At 45.6% G+C, this 26245-nt stretch overlaps 1 protein-coding gene across 8 annotated transcripts; it reads left to right on the forward strand.

The window, feature by feature from the left end:
- The first annotated feature begins 1425 nt into the window (after window positions 1-1425).
- On the forward strand, window positions 1426-15679 carry LOC117438299 (zinc finger protein 821-like). 8 transcript variants are annotated; one of them, XM_034073836.1, is made up of 7 exons: window positions 1426-1477; window positions 1581-1734; window positions 3016-3105; window positions 11366-11508; window positions 12051-12155; window positions 13044-13210; window positions 13954-15679. In XM_034073836.1, exons 3-7 carry the CDS (start codon window positions 3066-3068, stop codon window positions 14606-14608), a joined length of 1110 nt encoding a protein of 369 aa, XP_033929727.1. In that variant the 5' UTR covers window positions 1426-1477; window positions 1581-1734; window positions 3016-3065; the 3' UTR covers window positions 14609-15679. The 8 variants fall into 8 exon arrangements, 5 of the variants coding, with proteins under 5 accessions (XP_033929727.1, XP_033929729.1, XP_033929728.1 ...); XM_034073838.1 differs by having other exon boundaries at window positions 1473-1477; window positions 1581-1596; XM_034073837.1 differs by lacking the exon at window positions 1426-1477 and adding an exon at window positions 1482-1497.
- Window positions 15680-26245: the final 10566 nt, after the last annotated feature.

The following is a 26245-nucleotide window of genomic DNA, read 5'->3' on the forward strand; positions in this document are numbered from 1 at the left end:
GGCAGGTACTTAGGACAGACAATACTTTTGTTTAAGCAAAGGAATTCCTTTAACTCCCTTGTACAATTTCTCTGTATTACCCCCCTGTACATTGGTTACCCGTGTATCAAAACTGATTGGCTCCGGTTCCCAGCAAGGCAGCACCAAGGGAACGTTCCACAGCACAGGTGGGGCAGGACTCAGCCCTGCCTTCCACCCCACCAACGGGCACTCAGAGCAAGGCACCCACCTCACTACCGACACCTTCCCGGTCTCCGAGCACTCCCTATCACCCCAACTTCAGCCGCCACAACCGCAACCCCACTCACCAACCAGCCTCCCCACAGCTTCCAGCACCCAAAATGGCAGCTCCCCACACCACCTCACCGTGCGCGGAATGATCTGCGGAGCCGGTGCTATCCATGCCTTATCCAGGGCACGACCAAGCTGGTGTGGCAGCTGTGGTGCAAGACTGTACGAGATGTCGCCGCACCAGAGCAGCTGTCCTGAGAAAGACAGCAGCACAAGTGAGGAGAGCGCGACGAGGAATTAAATGACATAGCGAAAGGATCTATCTCAAGCAGTGGGTAAGAGTAGTCCTGACACGTTCCCGCTCTTAGTGTTAGAAAAAGGGTGAAATTTTATGTTAAAAATAATTATAGTTGAAAGTTTGTAAATCAATAGAAGGCCTTTATATATTGTAATTTTGCTGTTCTGTACCTTAGTTAATCATTTTGTACCTTAGTTGTAACTTTGCTGTTCTGTACCTTAGTTGTAATTTAGGCATGGGTGGATTTAAGAAAGTATTGTAAAACCTTGTCCAAGCAGAACATGCAGACTGACCAGAGGCAGCCAAGTGAAAACAAGAGAATACTGGCATCCACATAATGGTTGGGGCTTGTCCAAAGGACAGGTCAAAAAGGACAAAGCAAGGAAGACTTCTTACTTCATCTGAGGAAGACTTACTTCATCAGGACGACCACCAGAGGGGGGCTGCGCAAGCGCAGAAGAGGCTGATGTTGTAATAGACTGATGAGGCAATCCCTGATGCATATGTATTAGTTAAGGTAGCAATTTAGGTTGAATATGCATTAATTGCGAAACTTTTGATGTATAAATTGCGAGCGCGATGTGACGGGGTCGAAGCCAGATTTAGGTGAGTGCTCCTGGTTTTCCAGTGCTGCAATAAAGCACCTCATATAACCATTCCGGTGGTTATGTGTCCATTCTGACGCTAACATTTGCTCCTGCTGCTCTGAGTCCCGCTTCCATAGAACAGGAGTTACTCTTCTGAAGGCTCTGTACAGGTTGCGGGCGAGTGGTGGGGAGAGAGAGAGAGGGGTTCAGGTTCTTTGAGAGTCATGGCGGTTCCGTGAGAGAGAAGTCGGGTCCTGCCGCCACGTGTCTTGGTGCGGCGCAGCCCCGAAAGTAGGCTGGCCCGGGGCGGGCTCCAGGCGGTGCTCATAGGTTTCTGCGGAGAGGAAGTAGCTCAGAGAAGGTACTAAGCCGTAGGCTGAGGTGGTTCGGATTCAGCAGGTGCATGAGTTCACAACGCGGTGGCTTTTAAGTTAAACGTAAACCCGTGATTCTTAATCTTGCAGGGCACGCGAGACTCAGGTAAGTTGGGGTAACGGCATCCCACCCTGAGTGTGAGGAGAGGCAGAAGCCAACGGTGGGGCTGGGGCGTGCCAGACCTGTAACCGGCGCCAATGATCCCCAGCGGGCTGCGGGCTGGGACGGATCCATGAACAGCAGGTAAGATGCTTCGGGGAACGAAACATGGCACTGGAGTGTGGGTGAGGCCTCTGGCCGCCGGCACAGTGCTGCACGTACCGGGCCCGACTCCCCGCGCTAGGGCCAGGCTGTGCTGTGGCTCCACGCGCCGCGTGCTTTGGCGACACCGCCATCTTGGCCGGCTGTCTGGCGACCTTTTGTCCGCGGCTCTTGTCTCCTGCAGCGGGACTGGGTAAGGCGGGTTGGGTTCTCTGCTTGCGGGGCCAATCCGGCCCAGTCCATCCGTCAGGGCTGTCGGGATGGTCCCTCGGTCGTCTATCAGTATCCTTGGGCTGGGGTCTTCCGTCCGTCCGCCTGTGGGCTGAATCCTTCCTGCCGCCTCCTGGGTGCTGTTCTGCTAGCTGGATCCCTCCGTTGTCAGGAAGCTGATGGGATTCCTGTATCTGTTTAGGAAGAAATGTGTTCAGCTCCTCCTTTTGTCTGTTTGTTTGAGGGGACTGCTGGGATTTATCTCTTCTGTCAGTCTGAGGATGAGGAGTTGATGTTTGACTCCTTGTAAGGTTTGAGAGGATCTGTTGTCCTATCCTGTGGGGGACAGGGGCAGTGCATCCCCGATGTGAGCTGGGGTGTTGGTGGTCCCTCTGTAGGTGAGGGCACAGGGTGTGTGCCTAACTGCCTGTTCTCAACCCTGCCTGCCCAGGGAGGGTGCAGCAGTCCCGTGTTCCTGCCCTCCCTGTGCCTCTCAGCAGGGATGGTGAGGTCAGGCCCTCTGAGGGCCAGCTGTTTTGGATGGGACCTGTTCCTGGGCTGGCCACTCCATCTTGTCAGCTGCTGCTGCGTATGAAGCTGTGACTGCAGGACAGCTGGCTTCCTTGTCTGCCTTCCAGGCACGGTGGGGATTGTTTCCCCTCAGTCTCTCTCTGGGTGGGGAGCCAAAGGTAGGGCAGGGTCTGCAGGTTTGATCCGGCTCCTATCCTGTTGGCTGTGGGGATGGGCAGGAAGGGAGAAGGGTGTTTAGACTGAGATTGCAGTTGCTCTTGAAGTGGGGTACTCTTAGCTTTTTGTATGCTGGGGACAGGATTGCTTGTAACTTTGCTTGAGAACTGAGTGGGACTGCCCATATATGGTGGTTTGCGAAATGCCTGTGGATTGTGTTGAATGCTGGCACTGAATATAGCTGTGGTGATGTAGAATGAGCCCTGTAGGCAGAAGGGTGAGGAATGACCCTGAGACAGCCAGCTGTGTTTGGCCAGAGGCTCAGAAAGTTCTAGGGGTGTGTGTGACAGGCTCTTCTCTTCTCAGGTGAATCCTCTGCTGAGGGAAGGAACACTGTGCTCCCAGGTCAGGGAAACATGTCCCGTCGGAAACAGACCACTCCTAACAAAGTTCCCTGTGAGTATTATGTTATGCTGCATTGTGGGATCCTTGCCCCAGCTGGATTGTTGTGAAGTGAGGAAGGAGGGGAATGATGACAACATACAGTTTGTAGGGGAATGGTGGTTACTCACGTTTTGTCACAGAAACTGTAAGATGAGAAACTGATCTTTGTTCATCAGGGGAGCTGGCTGTGTCCTGGCATGGCAGAGATAGACTTGAAAAATGACTAATGCTGTAAAGGTAGGTATGTATGTGCAGGGCCTGTAGCTGTGCTTTGCATTCACACTGTCACAAGTGCAAATTAATATACTAAGAAATGTGACTTCAGGGCTCTGGCCTGTTTTGGGTAGCAAAGAAAGTTCTAGGCCAAGGTGGTTTGACTGTGGCTGAAAGCCAGGAATTCTTGGGTTCTGATCTTTGCCCTACCACAGACTCAACTAACTGGCTTTGGACACGTTACTTAAGCTCACTCTACCTCAGTTTCCTTCCAGATAATGTAAGTAAAGCCATGCAGTGGCCAAATAACTTACTGGACAGATAAATGCTCTGCTGACAGACATGGTATGCCACAAAGTGACCACACGTTGGCTGTGTAATATGCAGAGTTTATTAAATAAGCACACTAAAGCCAATAAGCACACTGAAAGCAAGCATGCTAATGTGAATTAGGTAAATATCTCTCTCTTTCTCTCTCTCTCTCTCTATATATATATATGTATATGAATAGTGAATAAGTACACTAAGGCAAATCAGAGATAGGTATATAAGTAAAGTACTGAAGAAAGTTAGCAATGCATTAGGTCATTACTGTGTAGAAAGAACAGGGATTAAGAAGACATATATTACCAATTACCACTGAATCATCATCTAAGCCCACACTTCCAGCTGGGAAGCCCTGTTGCAGCTGATGCCAGGAGTCTCAGGTAATTGTGAAAAATTCCTATGTGGTATGTCTACCCATAGGTGAGGCTTCTCTCATGACCACAAGAGGGTCCTGCTTTTATACCCTTATCTGAAGAACTGGCTTTATGCCAGATCTCTTAATCAGTTACTTGTGGGACTGCAGTTTCTCATGATCTCACCATTGCCCAGGCGCCCTAGTGCAGCCAGGTATGAAGGTCTTAGAACAGCTGCACACCTATGTTTTCCTGCCTCTTTCTGGCAAACAGTCTTGAACACAAACATATATACTCTGCCAAACACACTGTGGCAAACAACATCCTTTGTTATGGCTCTCAGTCACGAGAGGGAATCAGCTCCCAGCTAGGTTCTCATCCAGTACAATGCTATCTGTCAGATCATACTTGAGCTGATGGGACAGATCTCTGTTTCTCCAGCACTGCCAAGACCCTGGCGTTTGTTTTGCAGTGAAAGAGCTGAAGATGCTGTACATCAGCACACCTTGTGGGCAGGATACAGCAAGGTGTTAGTGGAGCTGGATATGCATATGGATGTTTAGCTGCAAAGGGGAAACTGCATATATATGGCTTTTGACTGATTGCAATCAAGGGAAGCTGGGTGGGTTGAAGCTATGCCCTTGTTCATATCCAGCTTTGTGGCTGGAGACATGGTTAGAATTTGGGTTGTAAGGAGGAAAATATATTCCTGCTTCTGTAGATCTGTGAAAGGAAGGCTGATGACAGGCCCCTAAGTATTGCAAAGCTGTAGTAGCTGTCAGGAGTATGGGACATAGAGCTGAATGCTGTAGTCCTAACACTGCCTCACTTTGCTGATGCTGCTGGTTTGCATGTCTCTCTGCCTTTCTGTATGGGTATGGCAACAGGAATCTATGCATGCTGTTCTCTGTACTAGGGGAAAATACACTGAGATATAGCCTAACACTTTACATTCAGTGAGTGTACTGGTGACTTACTGTTTTTTAAACTTACTGTTTAACCAGCCTGCAACTGCTTAGTTTTGTAAGTTGTACAAAGATAGTATTCTTTTTAACCACAGAGTGTATCTTTCATCCAGAGATGATATGTCTTTAACTACAGAATGTGTCTTTCTAAGTTATGGTATCTCAACCCCTTTGTTTATCTTTAATAACTTAGCCCCAGTATTGAAAAAATTTAATATTGCAAAGCCTTAATATTGATCTTAAAGGTCTAATATTGTAAAGCCCTAATATTGCAAATCCCCATACCCAGTTATGCAAAAACAATGCTTTCTCTCGCACAGTATGTTGCTATAGAGCAACTGTTCAATGGGACCTATCAGAAGCAGCAGGTAGGATCACAAGAAAATAAAGGGACTGAAAAATACAAGAAACGTGTACAAGAGACATAGTGATGTCTCTGCCTTGGGATGGAAAATCTTGTCTGTCTTACAATGAACGCCACCAAATTGTTGGGACTTCTCTGACTACCTAGCCTGCTGTGTATTTGGAAGGCCCAGAAATACAGTGCACTGATGAGGAAAATCAGAAAGAGCATCAGCTCCAGGTACTGGGTGAGCCAGCAGAATGAGGAATCAGGCTGACATAGCACATGTTACTGAGACTTCTTCACAGGAACTGAAGTGGTTGGGAGGAGAAGAGTAAAAGGGACAGCAGCTATGCAGCTTTTTGTGCAGCTGTCTGCAGCTGGAGCCTGATCTAGCAGGCTATGGGGCTGGGGAAGTACTTTTGGATTTGCAAAAATACCACTGTAAATATCTAACTGGACAGATTTGTGAGAGGATGGTGCCTACTTTCTTGCATGGCTGCTCCATGTTATCTTCTTTCTTGGATTCACTAGGGCAAACAACAGCTGCAGATCTCTCCTGGCTTGCTTGGTGCTACCTCTTTCCAGGATTACTTTCTGAGTTTGGCATGGCCCCCGTTTAATCTTGTTCTCACAACAGCATGGTTCGCTGTTCTCACTTAGCACAGAATTGTTCTGTTTGGCATGCAGATTGGCTGGGAAGTTATGTGGTTACAAACCAGTTTTAAATGGAAGTTGATGTGTAAGGAAATTCAAAAGAACACGGCAACAATGATAAAAATTATCACAAAAGTCTCTTTGTGCATAATGGCCAGTCCTTCTACAGTGTTAATTGTAGTAATTTTTCCTTTGGCAGGGCTGCAGCACGTAATTGGTTCTTAATTTAAATTTGTTTTGCCACATGGTGCATGAAAAACACACCTGGAAAAATGGTAATACTGGAATAAACTTAGTGCATTGCCCATTCCATGTTGAATTGAAAACTACAATGCAGTTAATTGTTCCTGTGTGTCATGGTTTAAGCCCAGCTAGTAACTCAGAACCACGCAGCCACTTGCTCACTCCCCCCCTTTCATCCCCACTCTGGGAGGGATGATAATGATAAGGGAAATAACAAGGGGACCACCTGCCAACCGATACCCAGCCTGACCCGAGCAGTGATCCGGGCCTTCTGGGTAACTCCCCCCACTTTCTATACTGGGTATGGCATGCTGTGGTATGGAATACCCCTTCAGCTAGTTTGGGTCAGGTGTCCTGTCTCTGCTTCTTCCCAGCTTCTTGTGCCCCTCTTCACTGGCAGAGCATGAGACAAGTCCTTGATTGGGGTAAGCAGTACTTAGCAACAACTAAAACATCGATGTGTTATCAGCATTGTTCTCAGGCTAAAGTTGAAAACACAGCACTGCACCACCTACGAAGAAGTAGCTACAGCTGAATCCAGGACACTGTAGAAATATCTTAATTGAGTCAATTTGATCTTTATTTTCTCCCAGAGTCCTAAAATATAATATCTATCTAAGCAATTCATCTAATCTTTTGTTCAAGCCCACCCAGTGCTGCACTGTCACCCCATCAGTTAGGGGCTAATCGCTGCTCTTCTGCTTTCCAAAAATTTGCTGCAGGTTTTAGTGTGTGTTTTTATTTCTCTCCCTGCTGTCCCATGGGCTATTTTTCTTTCTATTGCTTGTACCTTTTGCAAGCAATGCTTATTTTTGAGCTCTTGAGAACAGGTTTTGTTAGTCAAATTAATTCCTGCTTCCTAGCTCTATCCTGGTACCAATATTCCATTAATCTTCTCTTTCCTTCCCTCTCACTCTGACACACATTCTGTGCTCTTCAGTGTTTATTGAATTCTGTTATCTATAATATTCCCAGTTTGAAGAGAAAATATCTTGCAAGAAATAGCACCCAGCATTCAAAACCAAGCAGAAATGTTACTTGCATCAAAATCCTTTTCTTAAAGGGCTCCATGGGTTGCTGTTGTTAACTCAATTGTGTTGTTTTTCATTTCAGTAACCACTACAGCAGTGTGGACAACCCAGAATAGCGATGGGGCAGGTGGACTAGATCCACAGTGGTGGACTTACAAATTTCAGGTCCAGGAAAGGAACACAGAAGACCTACATGAATGGGGACTTTAAATTGATGTACAAGGAGGGAATAAAGTGGCTCATCTGAGAGTCATTTCTGTTTAGGAAGGAAGACAGAGGAATGGGGAATGATGTAGTTTCTTTTTTTCTTTTTTTAATTGGTTTAGTTTTTGGTTGTATTTTGGGGTGGGTTTTTTTTTGTTTTTGTGTGTGTGTATTTTGGGGTGGGGGTTGTTTGCCTGCATTCATATGGTTCAAGAAGGGAAGGGCTGAGGAAAAATATTCCTGGTTACCAAGTTGATACTGCACCAGATCCTAGCAGTCATAACCACCCCTGTTGCACAGTTCCATGGGGTTGTCCCCTACCTCCACAGCTGCTCACCTGGCATCCCACTCATTTACAAGAGTATGGAGAGGAGAACTGGAATGCAAAGCAGAGGCATTTGTATGATCTTTCACTGTCCTATGTCTCTAGCTGTTTGTAAAATGAATACAGTGACTTGTTTTGGTGTGGTTTTATTTTGGTTTGTTTTGGGGTTTTTTGTTTTTGGGTTTTTTTGCATGTGTTTGGTGGGGTTTTGGTTTGTGTGTTTTGGTTTTTTTTTGTGTTTGGGTTTTTTTTTTTTTGTGGTACAACTGTTTTGATGTTGTGGTCAGCCTGCAGCCCTTTTTGTATTTAATAAAGGAAATTGTGGAGAAGAGCCTGTGAATTCACTATTGAACATAACATCTTTTACTGATAGAAGTGATCCTACAGCTGTCACCTGCCTTACTCCCTTTCCAAGTGAATGGAAGTGTATTCAGAGTGGGGTGGGGATGTGTCTGTGTGAGCATGTGTGTGCAGAAACAAGTGTAACCCTGTACCTACCAAACATTAAAAGTGCTAAAGCTTCATCAAAGTAGGACTTAGTCCATCAAGTGAAAGGGGCAGTCTTCCTTAACTTTTTTTGGAAACAATATTAGTTTCATGCATGAGAAATTCTGTTTAAGCTAAAGATGGCATTTTTTAAAGTTTATTTTTCCCAATCATGTGATACTTTTTTAGATACAGGCTAGTGGAAAATGCACAAGATGTCATCTGCTAACAGCACTGGTTTGGTTAGCAGTTTGCATTTCTGGCTGTGAGCTGGTAGTTCTTTGCACTGTGCTGAATCAGTGCTGACTTGGCTTTGGGTATGTTATACCGAAAGGCCGCTGGCAGACATGATCACTCTCAGTTGTTGTGATTGATGCTACTGTTACTGACAGGAGGAGTTTCCTCCTCAGCCACCTTATAAAGATTACAGCTTTTAAAATCCTGCAGACTGTCTGCATATCTGAGCAGGAACATGCTGCCAATAGGCTCTAGGCTGCTGCTCAGTGGAAACGTAAGCCACCTAGAAGGGGAAAAGGGGAAGAAAAGCACCTAACTGCTTCCACTAGGACTTCCAGTGGTGTTTGGAAATCCTGTTTTGTAACTGTCACAGATAGCACATCTCCCACCATAGTTTTACATCTGTCCTGTGTTGGACAGGTTTCTTTGTTTCATCATATTTTCCGTTGTCTTGCAATGCTTTTTTAGTCTCTGCTCATTAGCATTTATCCTGGTGGTTGGTGCATATCTGCTTCTTGGAGAAGCACTAATTCTGTAGTGTCTACTGTTCATACAGTCTGTATTTTGGTCCCACCAATGTGAGGTGGTCCAGAACTAAATGCAGCACTCCAGGCTATGAAAACCATTCAGTACTGGAGTGGCTTTTGATGGGAGTACATGTGTCACAGCAATCATAACAGTACCTGCTGCTTTTGGTGACAAATAGACTCTGTGTAGATTGTGTTCTCATCTTCTCCACAGAAACCTTTCTCACATTTCTGAAACAGAATGATAAATGCCTTTAAATGCTTTTGGAAACCTCCACGAGAATGTTGGGAGCTAACACTCTTCTCCCACAGTCTCCATGAAACCTCTGTAGGTCTTTGAAATCTCCCTTAAATTACTGCTTTTTAAAGCACTGCCAGAAATTGCAAGGTAAGCACCAGAAGGCAGTGTATGAACATGGGGCAAAGCTGGCTGAAACAACTTAGCATGTGGGAATGCATCTGTCCTTGCAACAGGACTAGTGCTCTCTCCCTGGCTCAAGAATTCAATTTCCTGGTTATGTTGTTGCCAGTTGTGGCCCTGTACTAAAAGGCACAATTTTTTTCTGAAAGTTATGTTTTTGCTTTGGTTTTATGTGAAAAATGCACCGTCTTCCTAATCATTTTTGCATTTATGCTTTGAGTGGTTTTTGAGAACTTATGCATCAGTTGATAGATTTAACCCAAAAGCTGTCCCACTGGGAACTTCAGCACCTTGCTCCAGCTCATCCACTGAGAGGTAAAATCTGGAACAAAGACATTTGTTTGATTAAACATGAAAATTAATGGTTGCCTTTAGTTGTTATTCTTTGGAACCAAAAGTTCTCCTTGAAGAGATTGCTTTAAAAAGTTTTCTTTCAGAGAGGCACAAATAGTTGCTTCTTTCAATTTGTTTGCCATCTCCTATTGAGTTGAGGTAGTAGTGATCAGTGTCTTTCAACAGACTGTAAGTTATCCTAATCCAATATCTCAGCTTTCTGGGTTCATTCCCTTAGTTTTCTGTTTTGAGCGTTGAAGTGTCACTGAGATTTATTTTAGCTAGAGCCCTTCCTGGGCAAGACAAGGTAGTGAAGCAAGTTATCCATCATGTAAGCAGAACACCAGCTCTGAGCACAAACGCCTTCTTGGAGGGCAATGTGTCCTCAGTCCTCCTGGGACAGATGGTGGTGATAGGGCATGCCAAAGACAAGCCCTGGTTTTGGTAACACTATGGAGGGCAGATGAGGTACCAGGCACTCGGAGAGATACTGGTTTTGTCTTAAGTTGTCTGTTATAGCAAGGAATAGGACTTGATGATTTCCAGGAGCCATATAGCACTGTGCCTGATCTGGTATGCTGTCATCATCCCCCAGTGGCTTCCCTCCCACCCAGAGCCATACCATAGCTCTATTGGCAGATAGCTTGGTAGCAGAGAAAGCCACTTGGCTACATACAGCAGATAGATGGGATCTCATAGGGTTTTTTTGTGTGGCTGGAGTGGTATATAAAGTGTATGCAGAAAGCAGCCCAATGCTGGACATTTCTACTAGTGAGACTTCTACACACAGGGGCTGGACTCACCTCAGCCAGGTATAAGAGGCTGGTGTTGCATAGGGTAGGCAAGCAAAGAGGTTGCTTAAATGCTTTCTGAGAGGTGACTTCAGAGGTTCTGTACGGTGCAGGTGAGCAGCCCCACACTTGTTCTGTTTTTGGCAAGCACTGGTGAAAGCAATGCAGCTGCATCAGTCTGACTCTGTCCTTGTGGCTGCCAGGGGAGCAAGTATTTGCAGGGCTGGGGGAGCAAGCCTGCCAAGCCATAATGAAAAACAACTTTCCTGGAGTTCTTGGGGACCAAAGGCCAGCGATTCATCCACTGCAAGACCCTGACTCCAGCAGCAGTGAGTTCTGCCCCTTCCAATAATGGCAAGGTAGCAGAATGGGGAGACTGTGACAAGGGGCTAGGTGCTGTGCAGCTTGTAGGGATCCTCTGACGGCTGTCTTACCTATCTCCTCTGAGTTAGCTCTTGGCTCCCATGCAGGATTGTCAACAAACAGCAAAAGCAGGCCCAGAGCCAAGGACCACCACCCCCCAGACTGGGTAATGACCTCACCGCCAGGATGCAGTCCCAGTTTAGCAGAGCAGGGTGGTAATATAAGGAGGTCCAGCTGACAGTCCAAGTGATTGTCAAGCAAGGCAGGTTAACAGGCCAGGTCTAGGGACTCTACAGAGCATTTCAGGGACTGAAGTGTGTCAGCCTGCGTTTAAATGGAGCCCCTGGTCTGAGGGGGTGAGTAGAGGCCCTGGGAGATGCTAGTCGGGACAGCTAAGGCTTATGAATGTTCTCAGGGTCCTGACACTTGGAATTACTGTTCTGCATGTTCTAGGTGACTGTGATGATGAAGAAGCCACCCAGGATGCAGTTTCTTCCCATACATCTGAGGAGGATGGCTCAAAGGTGAAAGTGAGAAAAGAATTAGAGAATGCTGAACAACCTGTGGCTGGAGCCCCACTGATGAGAGGAAATGAGGCAAGTGTGTACTGGTGCTGCACTCACTTCGGCCTCTCAGGGAGAGAAGGGTACCATCTAAATACCTTTTCTCCCCATTGTTATTGTCTTTTTTTCCCTCCCACCTCCTCTAAACACCTCCTGACAGGAGGAAAGGGTATGAAGAGCTCTTGGGCTGCTAGGAGCAGGAGATAGCCTGCACAAACTATGGTTCTCCTGGCTGTCCAAGATGATTGTGCAGTGTGCCCTCTTCTTTCAGTCCTGGTGCCTTACTCTGACTTCCCCTTCCCTTCTGCTACAGAGCAGGCCTTGCCTACCACTGTGCTGGAAGAGCCTGGGTGCACTTGGAGGCCGTCAGGCCTTTGCCTGTTCTCCTGGAGATAGCAAGAGTTTTGCTCAGAGGCTGCATAAAGGAATTTTCAGTCTGCAAGAACATGAGCCAGCCCCAGTAGGACTGGGCACACAGCCCTTGATCTGGCCAAGGTCTGCCTAGCAGTATCGATTAGATATTAAGGGAGAGTGGAGTGTGTGCCTTACACCAGAGTGGCTTTTCCTCCCTGTAGGTGCCTGAGAGTTTGAATGCTGACCCTATGCTGGGACTGTCACAGTGCTCCCTCTGCCAGCTGGAGTGTGGAAGCAGAGAGCAGCTCATCATTCATGTATACCAGGTAGGGGATGGTTCCAAACTGGAATATCTCTGGCCTTAAGCCCCAAATTCAGCAACAACCCAAAGCACAGGATGGCTTTGTTCTGGTTTTTGCAGTCACAGAACTGAGCTTTTATCTAAGATGTGACTGAAGTTTACAGCAGTAAACTGTCCAGAGGATGTCTTGGGGAAAGAATCTGCAAGGCACCAGTCTGCAGATCCCAAAAGCACAACTCTAGCCCAAGGCAGTCTCTGCAAGTAGTTGCAGGCTAGGACCAGGCAGATCCTTCAGATTAAACATGGAAGCAGTTTTTACATTATTCAGTGAGATAAGAAACCTTCCTCCGAATCACTCAATTCTTTATTTTGTACCTTTATCACAGTTCTTACCCATGAAAACAGATTTCTTCCTCTGAAATGATTCCAGTATTGCAGGAAATCTGTACTAGAATCTCACAGGTTTTGTTGTCAGTGCTGTCTTCACAGCACATCAAAGTCCTGTAAAAGGAGGAATGGAGCAGAACTGAACTTTCTGCTTACCTGCACCAGCTGACTGCCTCCATCTAAGTGCTTACTCACCAGCATCCTTCCTATTAGTCCAGTCATGCTTTGTCCAGCAACAGCAGCTTCTCAGATGCATTTCTGAAAACAAGGGTCTTATAATCCAAGTATTTTGGCCTTAATTGTTTCTCTTGCATCAGAGTGGAGCTGTAGAAAGGTTTCCTCCTTGCTGTTTGACCTGTGACACCCCAAGTGTCTTGATCTTGGTCTAGGAGCTATCAGACAGAGATTTAGTGGTAGTTCCCAGTTCCAAGAGGATGTTCTGAATGGTTTGCTGTATCTGTTGAGCATGTCTCAGGCTGGGCAATGAGTTGGGCAGTTCATAACTAACAACCTTGTTGTTTTGCAGCACACTGCAGCTGTGGTGAGTGCTAAGAGCTACATGTGTCCTGTATGTGGCAGAGCCCTCAGCTCACCAGGATCCCTTGGGCGACATTTCCTGATCCACTCAGAGGACCAGCTGTCCAACTGCGCAGTGTGTGGAGACTGCTTCACCAGCCATGCCACATTCAACAGGTCAGGGTCACCCTGGCTGGTGAATGGGCTAGAATACTCACATTAAAGATTAGGTGGGTTGCCTTAAATGATACAGAAGTCATGGCTCTGGACCCACTAAGGCCTGTAAGAGAGTTGTGAACACCCCCAGTGAGTGAGATTCCCTCGATCCCTTCCTGCCTGCAGCTCTGCATCACCTGCTAAGACCTCCCTGGGCTGTGCTGCTAAAAGGGTGTTCCTTTGCTCTGTGAAGAACTAGAACTGTGCAGAAAGCACTGGGGTCTTCAGTCACTGGAGAACAACTGTTTCCTTTGCCCAGCAATCCATCAGAGTAGGTCTGTACTGCCTAGGTGGGTTTATCGTTTCCAGAGCAGGACTACAGACAGAAACCAAAATGTTCTTTGTCCTACCTGGTGGAAGATTATCCTCTGACCAGTGGAATAGGACTGAAAGGAGAATTCTGGAGATGATGGGAAGGAGCAACTTTGTTAGCTAATGCCTGCTTTTACACTCTTCCAACCCAAATACTGTTCCAGGCTAAGCAGCTTCCAACCCCCAAATATGACATTGCTTCATTTTAGATACTCAGACGTGTCTGTGGGCAGGAATGGTTTAGCAGAGGCCTCTGTCATGGGATCTAGTAGGGACACTGTTTATTGCAGCCCCCCCGCCCCCCCCCCCCCCCCCCCCCCCCCCCCAGGCAGTCTGAGGTAGGGATGCTCCTGTCAGCACCAAGTCTTGATTCTGCTTTTTCCACTTTCTAGTGTGAAGCTGCCAGAGGTGCTGAGCACAGATCGGCTGCCTGCACCACAGAGCCAGGGCCCCTCCAGTGCTGATGGGAAAGACATTGCCTTTCACCCCCCTGTGTACCCTGCAGCCATTCTCTTGGTGTGCAACAACTGTGTGGCTTACCGCAAGTTGCTGGAGGCACAGGCACCTGGCATGCAGAAGTGGGTGCTCCAGCAGCAGAACAAGCCCCTGAAAACACAGCTGCAGCGGCTGGAGCGTGAGCGCATGGCCAAGAAGAGCCGGCGGGACAATGAGACACCTGAAGAACGGGAAGTGAGACGTATGCGGGATCGGGAAGCCAAGCGCCTGCAGCGCATGCAGGAGACGGATGAGCAGCGGGCGCGGCGGCTGCAGAGAGACCGGGAAGCTATGAGGCTGAAACGTGCCAATGAGACCCCAGAGAAGCGACAGGCCCGGCTCATCCGAGAGCGTGAGGCCAAGAAGCTCAAGCGACACCTGGAGAAAATGGACATGATGCTCCAGGCACAGTTTGGCCAAGATCCCTCTGCCATGGCTGCTTTGGCAGCTGAAATGAACTTATTCCGGCTACCAGTGAGCAGTGTGGAGCTGGAGAGCCAGCTGCTGGGCAAAATGACCTTTGAGGAGCAGAGCAACAGTGCACTGCATTAAGCTACAGCCAAGGACTGTGCCACCTCTGCTGCATCTGCCACGTGTGCATTGGCAGGCTTCTCCATTCAGGAGGCTGCTGTGTGTCCCTGGCTGACTCCCTGACAGTTCTGGTTTTCTCCTGAACATAGGAGGAGAACAGAGCTGAGAGGTGCCTGCCAAAGTAGCCCTGGTGGGAGCAGATTCTGAGGATACATCCCTGCTGTGGGGGCCAAGTCACAGCCTGTGAACAGAAGGAAAATAAATTTATGCTCATGTTTATTTAGTCCCCTTCTTTACCTTTTTGTGCTTTGTTCTGTTCTTGCACCCTTGCCTCATTGATGGGTTTGGGCTGCTGCAGTTCTACCATAGGTGAAAGCCTACCTCACTAAAAAGTGTGAACTATGAAGCTCAGGACTTTAGTAGTCCACACCTCCTCCAGGAGTAAATTCCTTGCAGTTTGTACCCATCAAAAAAACAAAGCAAAGGAGGATGTTGTCTCCTTGGAAATGGCTGTGCACACCCTTTCTCTTAACGCTATCATTATGTGCTTAGTTGCAGTAGCATCCATGGAAAAATGAAGAGGAATGAGTTCCTATTCTAAGATACCCCATATAACCAGTAACAGAAAGGCTGACCGAGGCAAGAAAACATCAGACAAGTTTGCTGGTTTACTCACAAGTTCATTTTTTCTTAAACAGCATTTCAGGTTTGCATATGAGAGTTTATTGAATGGTAAACAATAAGGGTAGGTCAGTTCTCTAGTACTGTATGGATCTGCTTTCCCCTTTATTCAGCAGCGGTGAGGCTACACCTGGAGTGCTGCATCCAGGTCTGGGCTCCCCAGTGCAAGAGAGGTACAGACATTCCAGAGAGTCCAGCAAAGGGCCACTAAGAGGGTTGAAGGTATTGGAGCATCTCCTGTGAGGAAAGACTGAGAGTCAGGACTGTTCAGCTCAGAGAAGGCTTGATTTTACCAATGTGTATGAATATCCAAGGGGGAAATACAAAGAAAATGGAGCCAGGCTGTTTTCAGTAGTGCCCAGTAACAGGACAAGAGGTGATGGGCTGCCGCGGAACGGACTCAGTCAGAGATCAATGTGATCAGACAAAAAGCCATTTATTGCAAAGCATTAACTCCTTATATACTATTGCTTACACACACCTACAGCAATTTGGCATATCATGATTGGATACTTGTCTTGAAGACCCTTTGCTCTATCACTGCTTGACTTGTGTAACATAACAACCCACTACTCTAGGCAGCATTATTTCAGTAAGATTAGTCTGATTTGAAGTCACTTGAACCTTTATAACATGTGGCATACCAGTGAATCCTACACACTATGTAACAGGATGGACTAATGGGGATTTAACAGATGTGCTCAGTATACTTGTCCATTACCCATGGTCACACATAATAAAACAGATATTACAAAGATTTTACACAGATTTCTATCATTGCTGTTTCTTTATGTTGTTCTGCGGCTTTATACTTTTCACTGGCAGTCAGTATGGTCCTGTTGATAGCTGTACACAGCTGGGCCTGCCCTTTTTCTCCTGGATGGTTCTGATAACAGCGGAGGCAATCCCTCCCATCAAGATCTGGCATGGCATGTGTCTCCACCGCTCTACGCCTGCTGGGTTGCAGCCAGCAGCGGAGCTAAAGGTTCTTCTTGGTTGCAGACACAGAGGCCAACCCAGTCTTGCCCTTGACTGTGGTAGCAGGCATGTGTTCAATCTCAGTCCTTGCACCTTGTTGTCAATGCAGAGTTTCACCTGCTTAACCCAGTAACAAGTCACTACTACAGCAAAGCACACATGGATTTACATTAGCAGAGTAATTATCACAGAATGCAGCAGCATGTTGAAGATGCTGATGACAGCGAGTGACTAACCAAAGAAATTTCTTACAGTGGAGTTCTCCCACCCTCTTAATTTGTTCCATTACCTGCTTTATAACACTACCATCATATTAGAATCTTTCTGGCTTTTACCTTAGCATTTTCTAGCAGCTGCTGCAAATTTGCATTCTTTAACGTCTCTTTTACAAGTGACAAATCCATACAATACGAGGTATTGTTTCTTGTTAGCAACTGGCTAGTAAATACAGGTGGTTTTATACACAAAATCACAACCTCTAATAATAGCTACTTTACAAGCACACATATTCAAGTTGTTACTTTTCAGTTGCCCCCAAGTGATGTCCTGAAATCATTCATTTTTCTCTTCCTCTATGTAATTTTTCTTGGGGTTTTCATAGTCAGCTTCTGTAGATGATACATCGAGTTCTTCCACTCATCTGTCCAGCTCATGGCAAGGCCTGACAAACTTTGCAGGTAGCCACCATGGACCTGTAGGTAGGAGGACACAAATATACCCCCTTCCTCCGGGTTATCAGTTCTTGAGAAATAGACACGTTAAAGTGATTCCTTAAAGCAGAAGCATTCTGATGCAAACAGAATGTGAACCAGCTGCAGAAACAGACTGCACATTTTTAACAGTCAAAGCAGTCAAAGGGGTTTGCTCCATCATTACACTCCCCCTTCTTTTTTCTTTTTTTTTTTTTACAAAGTCGCTCACTCTGCTTTGCACAGCTAAAACCACCGGCCTATCGGCAGCAGCCTTCTCAGCAGCAGCAAGAAATACCTGCTGCACTTTTGCATTAACCCTTTCTTGCCCGAAATGTTGAACTGCTACCTGTTAAACCTTTTACATTAACCTGACAACAAAAAATACACAGAACACTGTCTGCCCTCATCACAAACACACACAGACACACATATATGCACATGGGATCCCACATACACACTCCACACAACTACAATATTTGAAACACAAAATCCAGACAATCATTGTTCCCACTGCACAGTCCCACATACAGGACGTGGCACAAGGACCCTGTAAAGACTATCAGGAAACCAGCTCCGAGAAGCATTATTGCAGTGCAAGGTGGCAGGCTCAACCTTAGCGGGTGTCCCCGCAGAGGCTCTGCCTCCCTCACATCGCATGAGGCTTGGGCTTTTTTACTGACCAAAATGCACACTCGTTCCGACACAGATGGCCAGCCTATGTTGGAAGAAGTTGCCAGCAATATCTATAAAGGTCTGCAAGGGTTGATAGAAACATGGACATACTTATATTTACCAACTTCTAGTACATGAGTATCACAGAGAGACTGTATCAAAAGGGGTTGTATATGGGGTCCCAACTCCATGATCTGACACATTCTGCCCAATACCCCTGATAAGAGCATACAAGAGACCTTCCCATCTCAGGTGGGAAGCACAGATACCACAGGAAACTGTGCAATACATCCACATCCCCCACCCATCTCACTTCTCCCTTTACAGCTGCCCATTTATCACGAGGATCTGGGGGATATAAATCAGGCTTCTTTTCCGGATGAATAGGCTCCAGGTCAAAAGCACCATCCAGGTCATCATTGGCATTATCAGGCGTCAGGATCTCAGGAGCAGCAACAGCAAACTCCAGGCTCCTTCTTGGGGTCAATAGGGTCTGAGCTGAAAGGATCGTCTTCATCCTTGTCCTCAGTCTTCGCAGCCATAGCGGAGGTTCGGTGGGGAGGGCGGAGGGGGGGGGGGTGGGGGGCACGCTGGTCTCCATGATCTCATTTTTTTACTTTAACGTCTCTAAAACAGTTCTCCAAATGACTAACACACTTTTCACAGCTTCATTGCCTTTCGTGGCTGCATTCCACAGTTTAACTCCTGCCTCATTCCACAAGGGTATCTCAAATCCAGTAGACTCATCAAACTCTGAATAATGCGTCTTCAACCATTTCAACATTAACTTTAAGTCTGTCTCTTTAAGGGTTGCTCCCTTCACCTTAAGAAGGACTGAAAACATCCATAAATCAGAGGCTTCTTCCTTAGTAATTTTCTCCCAAGTCTCGAGATTAAAAGCTTCGCCGACTCCCACAATTAACTCCTTCTCCTTACTACAGAGCAACAATCTTTTTAGCATAGCTTCATCATAGTCTGTCCCTCTCACAGAGAGGATATGTTGGAAGAGCTTAAGTATTATTTCTTCTTCTTTACTTAACTGGTTTCCCATCCTTAAGCTCCCTTCCAACCATCCGGCTGCTCACCTTATTTGCACTGCGCAGTGTCTTCCAGGCTCACAAGGTTCCGATCCGAGGATTCCCTCCTCTGAGGCTTCTGCCTCCCGATCTTGGTCCAGCCAGATCGATTCCAGCCGATTTCTTCACGGCCCAGCGATTCACACCCTCTTCCTTTTCAATGTGAACTTATAGAGGGTCCCTGTTTTGGCACCATTTGCCGTGGAACGGACTCAGTCAGAGATCAATGTGATCAGACAAAAAGCCATTTATTGCAAAGCATTAACTCCTTATATACTATTGCTTACACACACCTACAGCAATTTGGCATATCATGATTGGATACTTGTCTTGAAGACCCTTAGTGACTAAAATAACTGGTTAAGCACAGGTGTGAGAACTTGACCTCGAACACTTGCCAACAGTCCACAGTTCTCATAACTCAGTGAATTCCAGCTTCTTCTTATCTTGCTTGCTTAGGCTTCCTCGGGCCTCCCATGGCCTTGCTGTATCCCTTGGAATTATTCAGACCTCATGTACCAAATATTCATTTTCCTGTGAGAACACTGTCTCCACAATGGGCACAAACAAGCATAGGAGGTTTCCTCTGAACATCAGAAAACACTTTTTTTACCATGCAGGTGACAGAGCATTAGCAGAGGCTCCCCAGGGAAGTTGTGGAGTCTCCCAGCTTGGAGGTATGCGAAGCACAGTGTCCTGGGCAGCTGGCTGTAGGTGGCTCTGTTTGAACAGGGTGGTTGGACTGGATGACCTTTGGAGGTCCCTTCCCACCCCAACCTGTCTGTGACTTCATAGTAAGATGAGCTTGTTCAACCATTTCAGTACAGTCAAATGTATTGATATACAGCCCTTCTAGGACCAATGATCACACTCAAGTTATTCTCATAGTAAATTCCTCTGTGACCAAAAGTGACTTTCAGTGGTCACTGCAGATAATACTGTGGGGTGAGAGGGGGACCACTAGTAAACAGAAACACACAGGTCAGAAAGTTGCTTTTGCTTCCACACTCGGCAGCAAAACCAATGAGAGGAATGTGGAAAAGGGCTGAGCTGGGAAGGAGCCATAAAAAGTTGAGTAACTGAGTCTGGAAAAACCTGCCAGATGGTAGGGAATTTAAGTAATCACACAGAACTGACATCTGGGAGCTATCGTCATCTCTCTTGCTGTGGGAAAATGCACCAGATCTGGAAAGGATCTATTCAGATCCATGTTCCAGACCTGGAAAAAAATGTATTCAGTTCCACATTCCCTTGTTCATATCCTCCTTTATTCTCTGATCTTTCACTTCTATTCTGAGCTCTGTCTATTTTCATGCTTAAACTGACAGTTTGCTTCTTGCAGTGTTTGCTAGTGCTGTCATGTGTGTTTTGCTTGGCCAGCAGACATGCAGCTTCACTCTGCCACCTGCAGATGAAACATTCCCTGCAGTGTCACTGGCACATGATCATTGTTAAAAGGGGTTCAAGAAAGACCACATAACCTCAGAATTATTTGAGCACAGAATTATGGCTGTAATCCATCTGTCACACAGCCTTTAACCTTGCCCTTGACTCGGAGAAAACTCCAGGAACAAACTTGCCAACAAAGTTTTCAAGCTGACAAGCAGGTATTCTTTATTGCGGCGCCGGGAGACACGGGGGATAACTCCTCCTAACGTGTGTCTCCCTGTTGCTACACAAGCCATCCTTATATAGTCCCTGAGCATACATACATATTCATGAGGCTACGTATGGATTACATCACTTTCCAGAAAGCTCCCCGCATGCGTACAGAATTGTGGTGGTGGTCTCTGAGGGTCGTTTACTTCTTCCAACAATCTTCATCACTTCTGGCAGCCTTTGAAGCACACGCAGTAGATGCTTATACCAGTTTAATTGGTTCGTTAGCACCAGAGACATAATAATCCTCCTATCCTACTACTTATCAGTTAGTTTAACTGTAGCCCATCCTGGACACCTGCTATTCCCAGATACTCTTTATCCCTGTGTCCTGTTCTTGTAGACTGTTTTTCTTAAGACTACATCAACTATAACAATTTATCTTGTGCCAGTATGTTCTCTAGCTGTACTCTATTTTTTTTCTATGTATCATGCACCTCAGTAATTTTCCACTGCTACTGTTACAAAGCCATTGAACTTAACATTGCTTAAAACTAATTCTAAAGGCTTATATATTCCATTTTGTGATTTTGTGTTCCCCTTGTTTCAATTCCCCCCTTTTTCTGTCCTTTTGCAAATTCTTTTGCAACATTTTATATATTACCATTACCATCAAAAGTCATTTTGAAATAATTTCCCATTTCTGCTCAGTGATTAATTTCATTCCTTTTCCAATCTTTATAATTGATCAAAGATAGTTTACAACACCAGAGGGAACATTGTATCATACCACAAGTAATCAATATTAAAATAATTAGCATCAATATTCTTGCAACCAGTAGCCTCAACCAGGAGAAATCAGGTAACCATTAAGTTAACTTTTTCCATATTTCTTCGAAACCACAGGAGGTGTCATCCACAGCTGTTGGGGGTCGAGCATGGGCGCTTTAACAGGCTTGCAGCAAGCTGTGAGAAAGTGAGCCTCTGACCCCAGGCTGGAAGAGGAAGCATCAAGGTCAGCAAAACAGGAGAGCGATAACAGGATGCCAGAAGCATGATGTAACGCTAAGCTGAAGCGAAGGTGTGAAACCAATCAGGAGAGGCAAAGTGGAGCGTGTACCTCTCGCGGGCAGAGTGAAGTAGCCAATCAAGTAGTGCGTGATTGCGTGTGGGACAGTATATTAAGAGCAGCCTTGTAATCAATAAAGGGAGCATTTCGTGAACCTACATCGTGTCGGTGTTTTCTCCCCTCCACCTGGCCGCGGCATTCTGGTGACCCCGACGTGATACCAGGAGAGAGAGAGACCGCGGACGAGAGAAGGTGGAGATCCCGGCTGCCCGAGAGAGGCAGGCTGTCCGAGAGAGGCAGGAAAAGAGCTCAAATTACGTGGCCACGGCTGACCGGTGAGTCAGGCAGACTGCGGTCTGGTTCGGGATGGGTTTCGCTGTATCAGCGATAGAAAAGGCTACGATAGAAGTGTAGCGAAGAAAACAGGGTACTCGATACCCCGACAGGAACTTGTGGACTTTTTATTTTGGTGCTGACGAAGGGGGTTGTTAGAAAATACGGGACAGTTATTCTCCAAAGATCAATGGCGTAAGATAGGGGAAGAATTGTGGGAGTCGGTGAAGCTTTTAATCTCAAGACTTGGGAGAAAATTACTAAGGAAGAAGCCCCTGATTTATGGATGTTTTCAGTCCTTCCTAAGGTGAAGGGAGCAACCCTTAAAGAGACAGACCTAAAGTTAATGTTGAAATGGTCGAAGACACGTTACCCAGAGATTTATGAGTCTACCGGATTTGAGATATCCTTGTGGAATGGGGCAAGAGTTAAGCTGTGGAATGCAGCCACGAAAGGCAATGATGCTGTGAAAAGTTTGTCAGTCATTTGGAGAACTGTTTTAGAGACGTTAAAGTAAAAAAAAAAAAAAAAAAAAAAAAAAAAAAAAAAAAAATGAGATCATGGAGACCAGCGTGCCCCCCCTCCCCCCCCCCGCCCTCCCCCCCCAAAACCTCCGCTGGTTGCTGCCATGGCTGTGAAGACTGAAGATGGGGATGAAGATGATCCTTTCGACCTGAGCCCTATTGACCCCGAGAAGGAGCCTGTGCACGTTCATCAGTTTGCTGTTGCTGCTCCTGAGATGCCTGATAATGCCGATGCTGACCTGGATGGTGCTTTTGACCTGGAGCCTATTCATCCGGAAAAGAAGCCTGATTTATATCCCCCATATCCTCACGATAAATGGGTAGCTGTAAAGGGAGAAGTGAGATGGGTGGGGGATGTGGATGTATTGCACGGTTTCCCGTGGTGTGTGTGCTTCCCACCTGAGATGGGAAGGTCTCTTGTATGCTCTTATCAGGGGTAACGGGCAGAATGTGTCAGACCGTGGAGTTGGGACCCCGTGTACAACTCTTTTGGTGCGGTCTCTCTGTGATACTCATGTACTAGAAGTTGGTAAATATAAGTATGTCCATGTTTCTTTCAACCCTTGGAAACCTTTAGAGGTATTGCTGGCAACTTCTTCCAACATAGGCTGGCCACCTGTGTCGGAACGAGTGTGCATTTTGGTCAGTATAAAAGCCCAAGCCTCATGCAATGTGAGGGAGGCAGAGCCTCTGCGGGGACGCCTGCTAAGGTTGAGCCTGCCACCCCACACTGTGATGATACTTCTCGGAGCTGGTTTCCTGATAGTCTTTACAGGGTCCTTGTGCCACGTCCTGTATGTGGGACTGTGTAGTGGGAACAATGATCGTCTGGATTTTGTGTTTCAAACACTGTAGTTGTGTGCAGTGTGCTTGTGGGATCCCATATGTGTGTGTCTGTGTCTGTGTATGTTTGTAATGAGCGCAGACAGTGTTCTGTATATTTTTTGTTGTCAGGTTCATGTAAAAGTTTTAACAGGTAGCAGTTTAACCTTTCGGGCAAGAAAAGGTTAATGCAAAAGTGCAGTTGCCAATAGGCCGGTGGTTTTAGCTGTGCAAAGCAGGGTGAGCGACTTTAAAAAAAAAAAAAAAAAAAAAAAGTAAAAAAAAAAAAAAGAAAAAAGAAAAAAAGGGTAATGATAACTCATTCTAGCTGTTATTAGTGATGGTAGTTTTGATGTATATTGCTTAAAGCTTGTTTTCCAGACAATATGTATGTGTAAACCAAAAAAAAAAAAAAAAAAAAAAAAAATCACTTGAGGGCAACTGAAAAGTAACAACTTGAATATGTGTGCTTGTAAAGTAGCTATTATTAGAGGTTGTGATTTTGCATATAAAACCACCTGTATTTACTAGCCACTTGCTAACAAGAAACTATACCTTGTATTGTATGGATTTGTCACTTGTAAAAGGTGTTAAAGAATGCAAATTTGCAGCAGCTGCTAGAAAATGCTAAGGTAAAAGCTAGAAAGATTCTAAGATTATGATAGTGTTATAAAGCAAGTAATGGAACAAATTAAGAGGGTGGGAGAACTCCACTGGTAAGAAGTTTCTTTGGTTAGTCACTCGCTGTCATCAGCATCTTCAACATGCTGATGCACTCTGTAATAGTTACTCTGCTAATGTAAATCTGTGTGTGCTTTGCTGTAGTAGTGACTTGTTACTGGGTTAAGCAGGTGAAACTCTGCATTGACAACAAGGTGCAAGGACTGAGATTGAACACATGCCTGCTACCACAGTCAAGGGCAAGACTGGGTTGGCCTCTGTGTTTGCCACCAAGAAGAACCTTTAGCTCCGCTGCTGGCTGCAACCAGCAGGTGTAGAGTGGTGGGGACACATGCCATGCCAGACCTTGATGTGAGGGATGGCCTCCGCTGTTATCAGAGAGCCATACAGGAGAAAAAGGGTAGGCCCAGCTGTGTACAGCTATCAACAGGACCATACTGACTGCCAGCGAAAAGTATAAAGCCACAGAACAACATAAAGAAACAGCAATGATAGAAATCTGTGTAAAATCTTTGTAATATCTGTTCTATTATGTGTGACCATGGGTAGTGGACAAGTATACTGAGCACATCTGTTAAATCCCAATTATTCCATCCTGTTACATGGTGTGTAGGATTCACTGGTATGCCACATGTTATAAAGGATCAAGTGACTTCAAATCAGACTAATCTTACTGAAATAATGCTGCCTAGAGTAGTGGGTTGTTATGTTACACAAGTCCAGCAGTGATAGAGCAGACATACGAAATTGTAAAAAACTTTTAGTAAAACTAAAAAGGGGGAGATGCAGAGACAGTGTTCTCACAGGAAAATGAATATTTTGTACATGAGCTCTGAATAACTCTGAAAGATACAGCAAGGCCATGGGAGGCCCGAGGAAGCCTAAGCAAGCAAGATAAGAAGAAGCTGTAATTCACTGAGTTATGAGAACTGTGGACTGTTGGCAACCGTTCGAGGTCAAGTTCTCACACCTGTGCTTAATCAATTATATGTTAGTCACTAAGGGTCTTCAAGACAAGTATCCAATCATGATATGCCAAATTGCTGTAGGTGTGTGTAAGCAATAGTATATAAGGAGTTAATGCTTTGCAATAAATGGCTTTTTGTCTGATCAAAAAAAAAAAAAAAAAAAAGGGGGAGTGTAAGTCCTTGACTGTTAACACTGTACAGTTTACTTCTGCAGCTGCTTCACATCCCCTTTGCATTAGAATGCTTCTGGGCATGTGTTGTATGAATCTTTCTGATCATTTTGAATCTATTCACAAGAAATTGTTTGAACTTAAAGAAAATACTGTAGAAACAAATCCTATAGACTCTTGGTTAAAATCGTTAGGGATAAGTAGTTGGTTAAGGAGTTTAATCATGATGTTAAGTGGACCAATAATGATTATGTTGTTAATTTTGTTTTTTGGACCTTGTTTGTTACAATGTACTATGCAACGCATGCAGCAGATGACGAATGCCTTATTTGAAAAAAGAGGGGGAGATGTTGGGGGTCGAGCATGGGCGCTTTAACAGGCTTGCAGCAAGCTGTGAGAAAGTGAGCCTCTGACCCCAGGCTGGAAGAGGAAGCATCAAGGTCAGCAAAACAGGAGAGCGATAACAGGATGCCAGAAGCATGATGTAACGCTAAGCTGAAGCGAAGGTGTGAAACCAATCAGGAGAGGCAAAGTGGAGCGTGTACCTCTCGCGGGCAGAGTGAAGTAGCCAATCAAGTAGTGCGTGATTGCGTGTGGGACAGTATATTAAGAGCAGCCTTGTAATCAATAAACGGAGCATTTTGTGAACCTACATCGTATCGGTGTTTTCTCCCCTCCACCTGGCCGCGGCACACAGCCATCTCATGAAATATCTTAGTTTGTTTCCAAATTTCCTCCAGATCTGTTTAAATTCTGCCACTTTGGTCTATGTAGGAACAACAACTTTCATTGGTTATGGAACAAACTCCTCCTTGTGATGCCAATAACATGTCTGGAGCCATTCGGTTTTATACCACTTTAGATAGGCTGGTTATGTCTTGTTGTTCTGCCTGCATCATATCAATGTCTTTACTTTCCATTTCCTCTATGGTTGCTGAGATATTTACAATTGCTTTCTCTAATTCACTTACTCCCAAAGATGGAATTAGCCCTCTCACAAAACTATGAAATGCAGTGTGCCGTTCAATAATAGGGTTTAACCCTTGCTTAATCCACTTAACGAAAATTCTAATCCAGGTTCCAGAAGGATACCTGTTGATAATAGTAAAATTGGGTATTACAGCACCTAAGGTGCATGCCCCCTTCCAGTTGCGGGGTAGAGTCTTATAAGCATTTTCTCCATATAACCAATACCATCCTTTCCCTTTAGGAATGGGCCACCACTGAACTACGATACCATCTATATTAATAGTGTGATTGCAATTTGAATGGTGACCTACATCTGTGGCATTTAAGCAAGCATGATCTCCTACCCTGGTTCCTGGTGTAATAAATCTTTGTGCACAGGTGTAATATTTATTGCCTGGATAAGGATTAACTATTCCAAATTTTA

The sequence above is a fragment of the Melopsittacus undulatus genome (assembly GCF_012275295.1).
Source record: "Melopsittacus undulatus isolate bMelUnd1 chromosome W unlocalized genomic scaffold, bMelUnd1.mat.Z SUPER_W_unloc_6, whole genome shotgun sequence".
In the NCBI taxonomy this organism is placed as follows: domain Eukaryota; kingdom Metazoa; phylum Chordata; class Aves; order Psittaciformes; family Psittaculidae; genus Melopsittacus; species Melopsittacus undulatus.

Bases quoted from the DNA above. Each gene is read 5' to 3' on its own strand.
- LOC117438299 (XM_034073836.1), top strand. From the start codon at position 3,066: ATGTCCCGTCGGAAACAGACCACTCCTAACAAAGTTCCCT. The intron at 11,509-12,050 runs GCAAGTGTGTAC...TCCTCCCTGTAG, and splicing joins CACTGATGAGAGGAAATGAG to GTGCCTGAGAGTTTGAATGC. The intron at 13,211-13,953 runs GTCAGGGTCACC...TCCACTTTCTAG, and splicing joins AGCCATGCCACATTCAACAG to TGTGAAGCTGCCAGAGGTGC.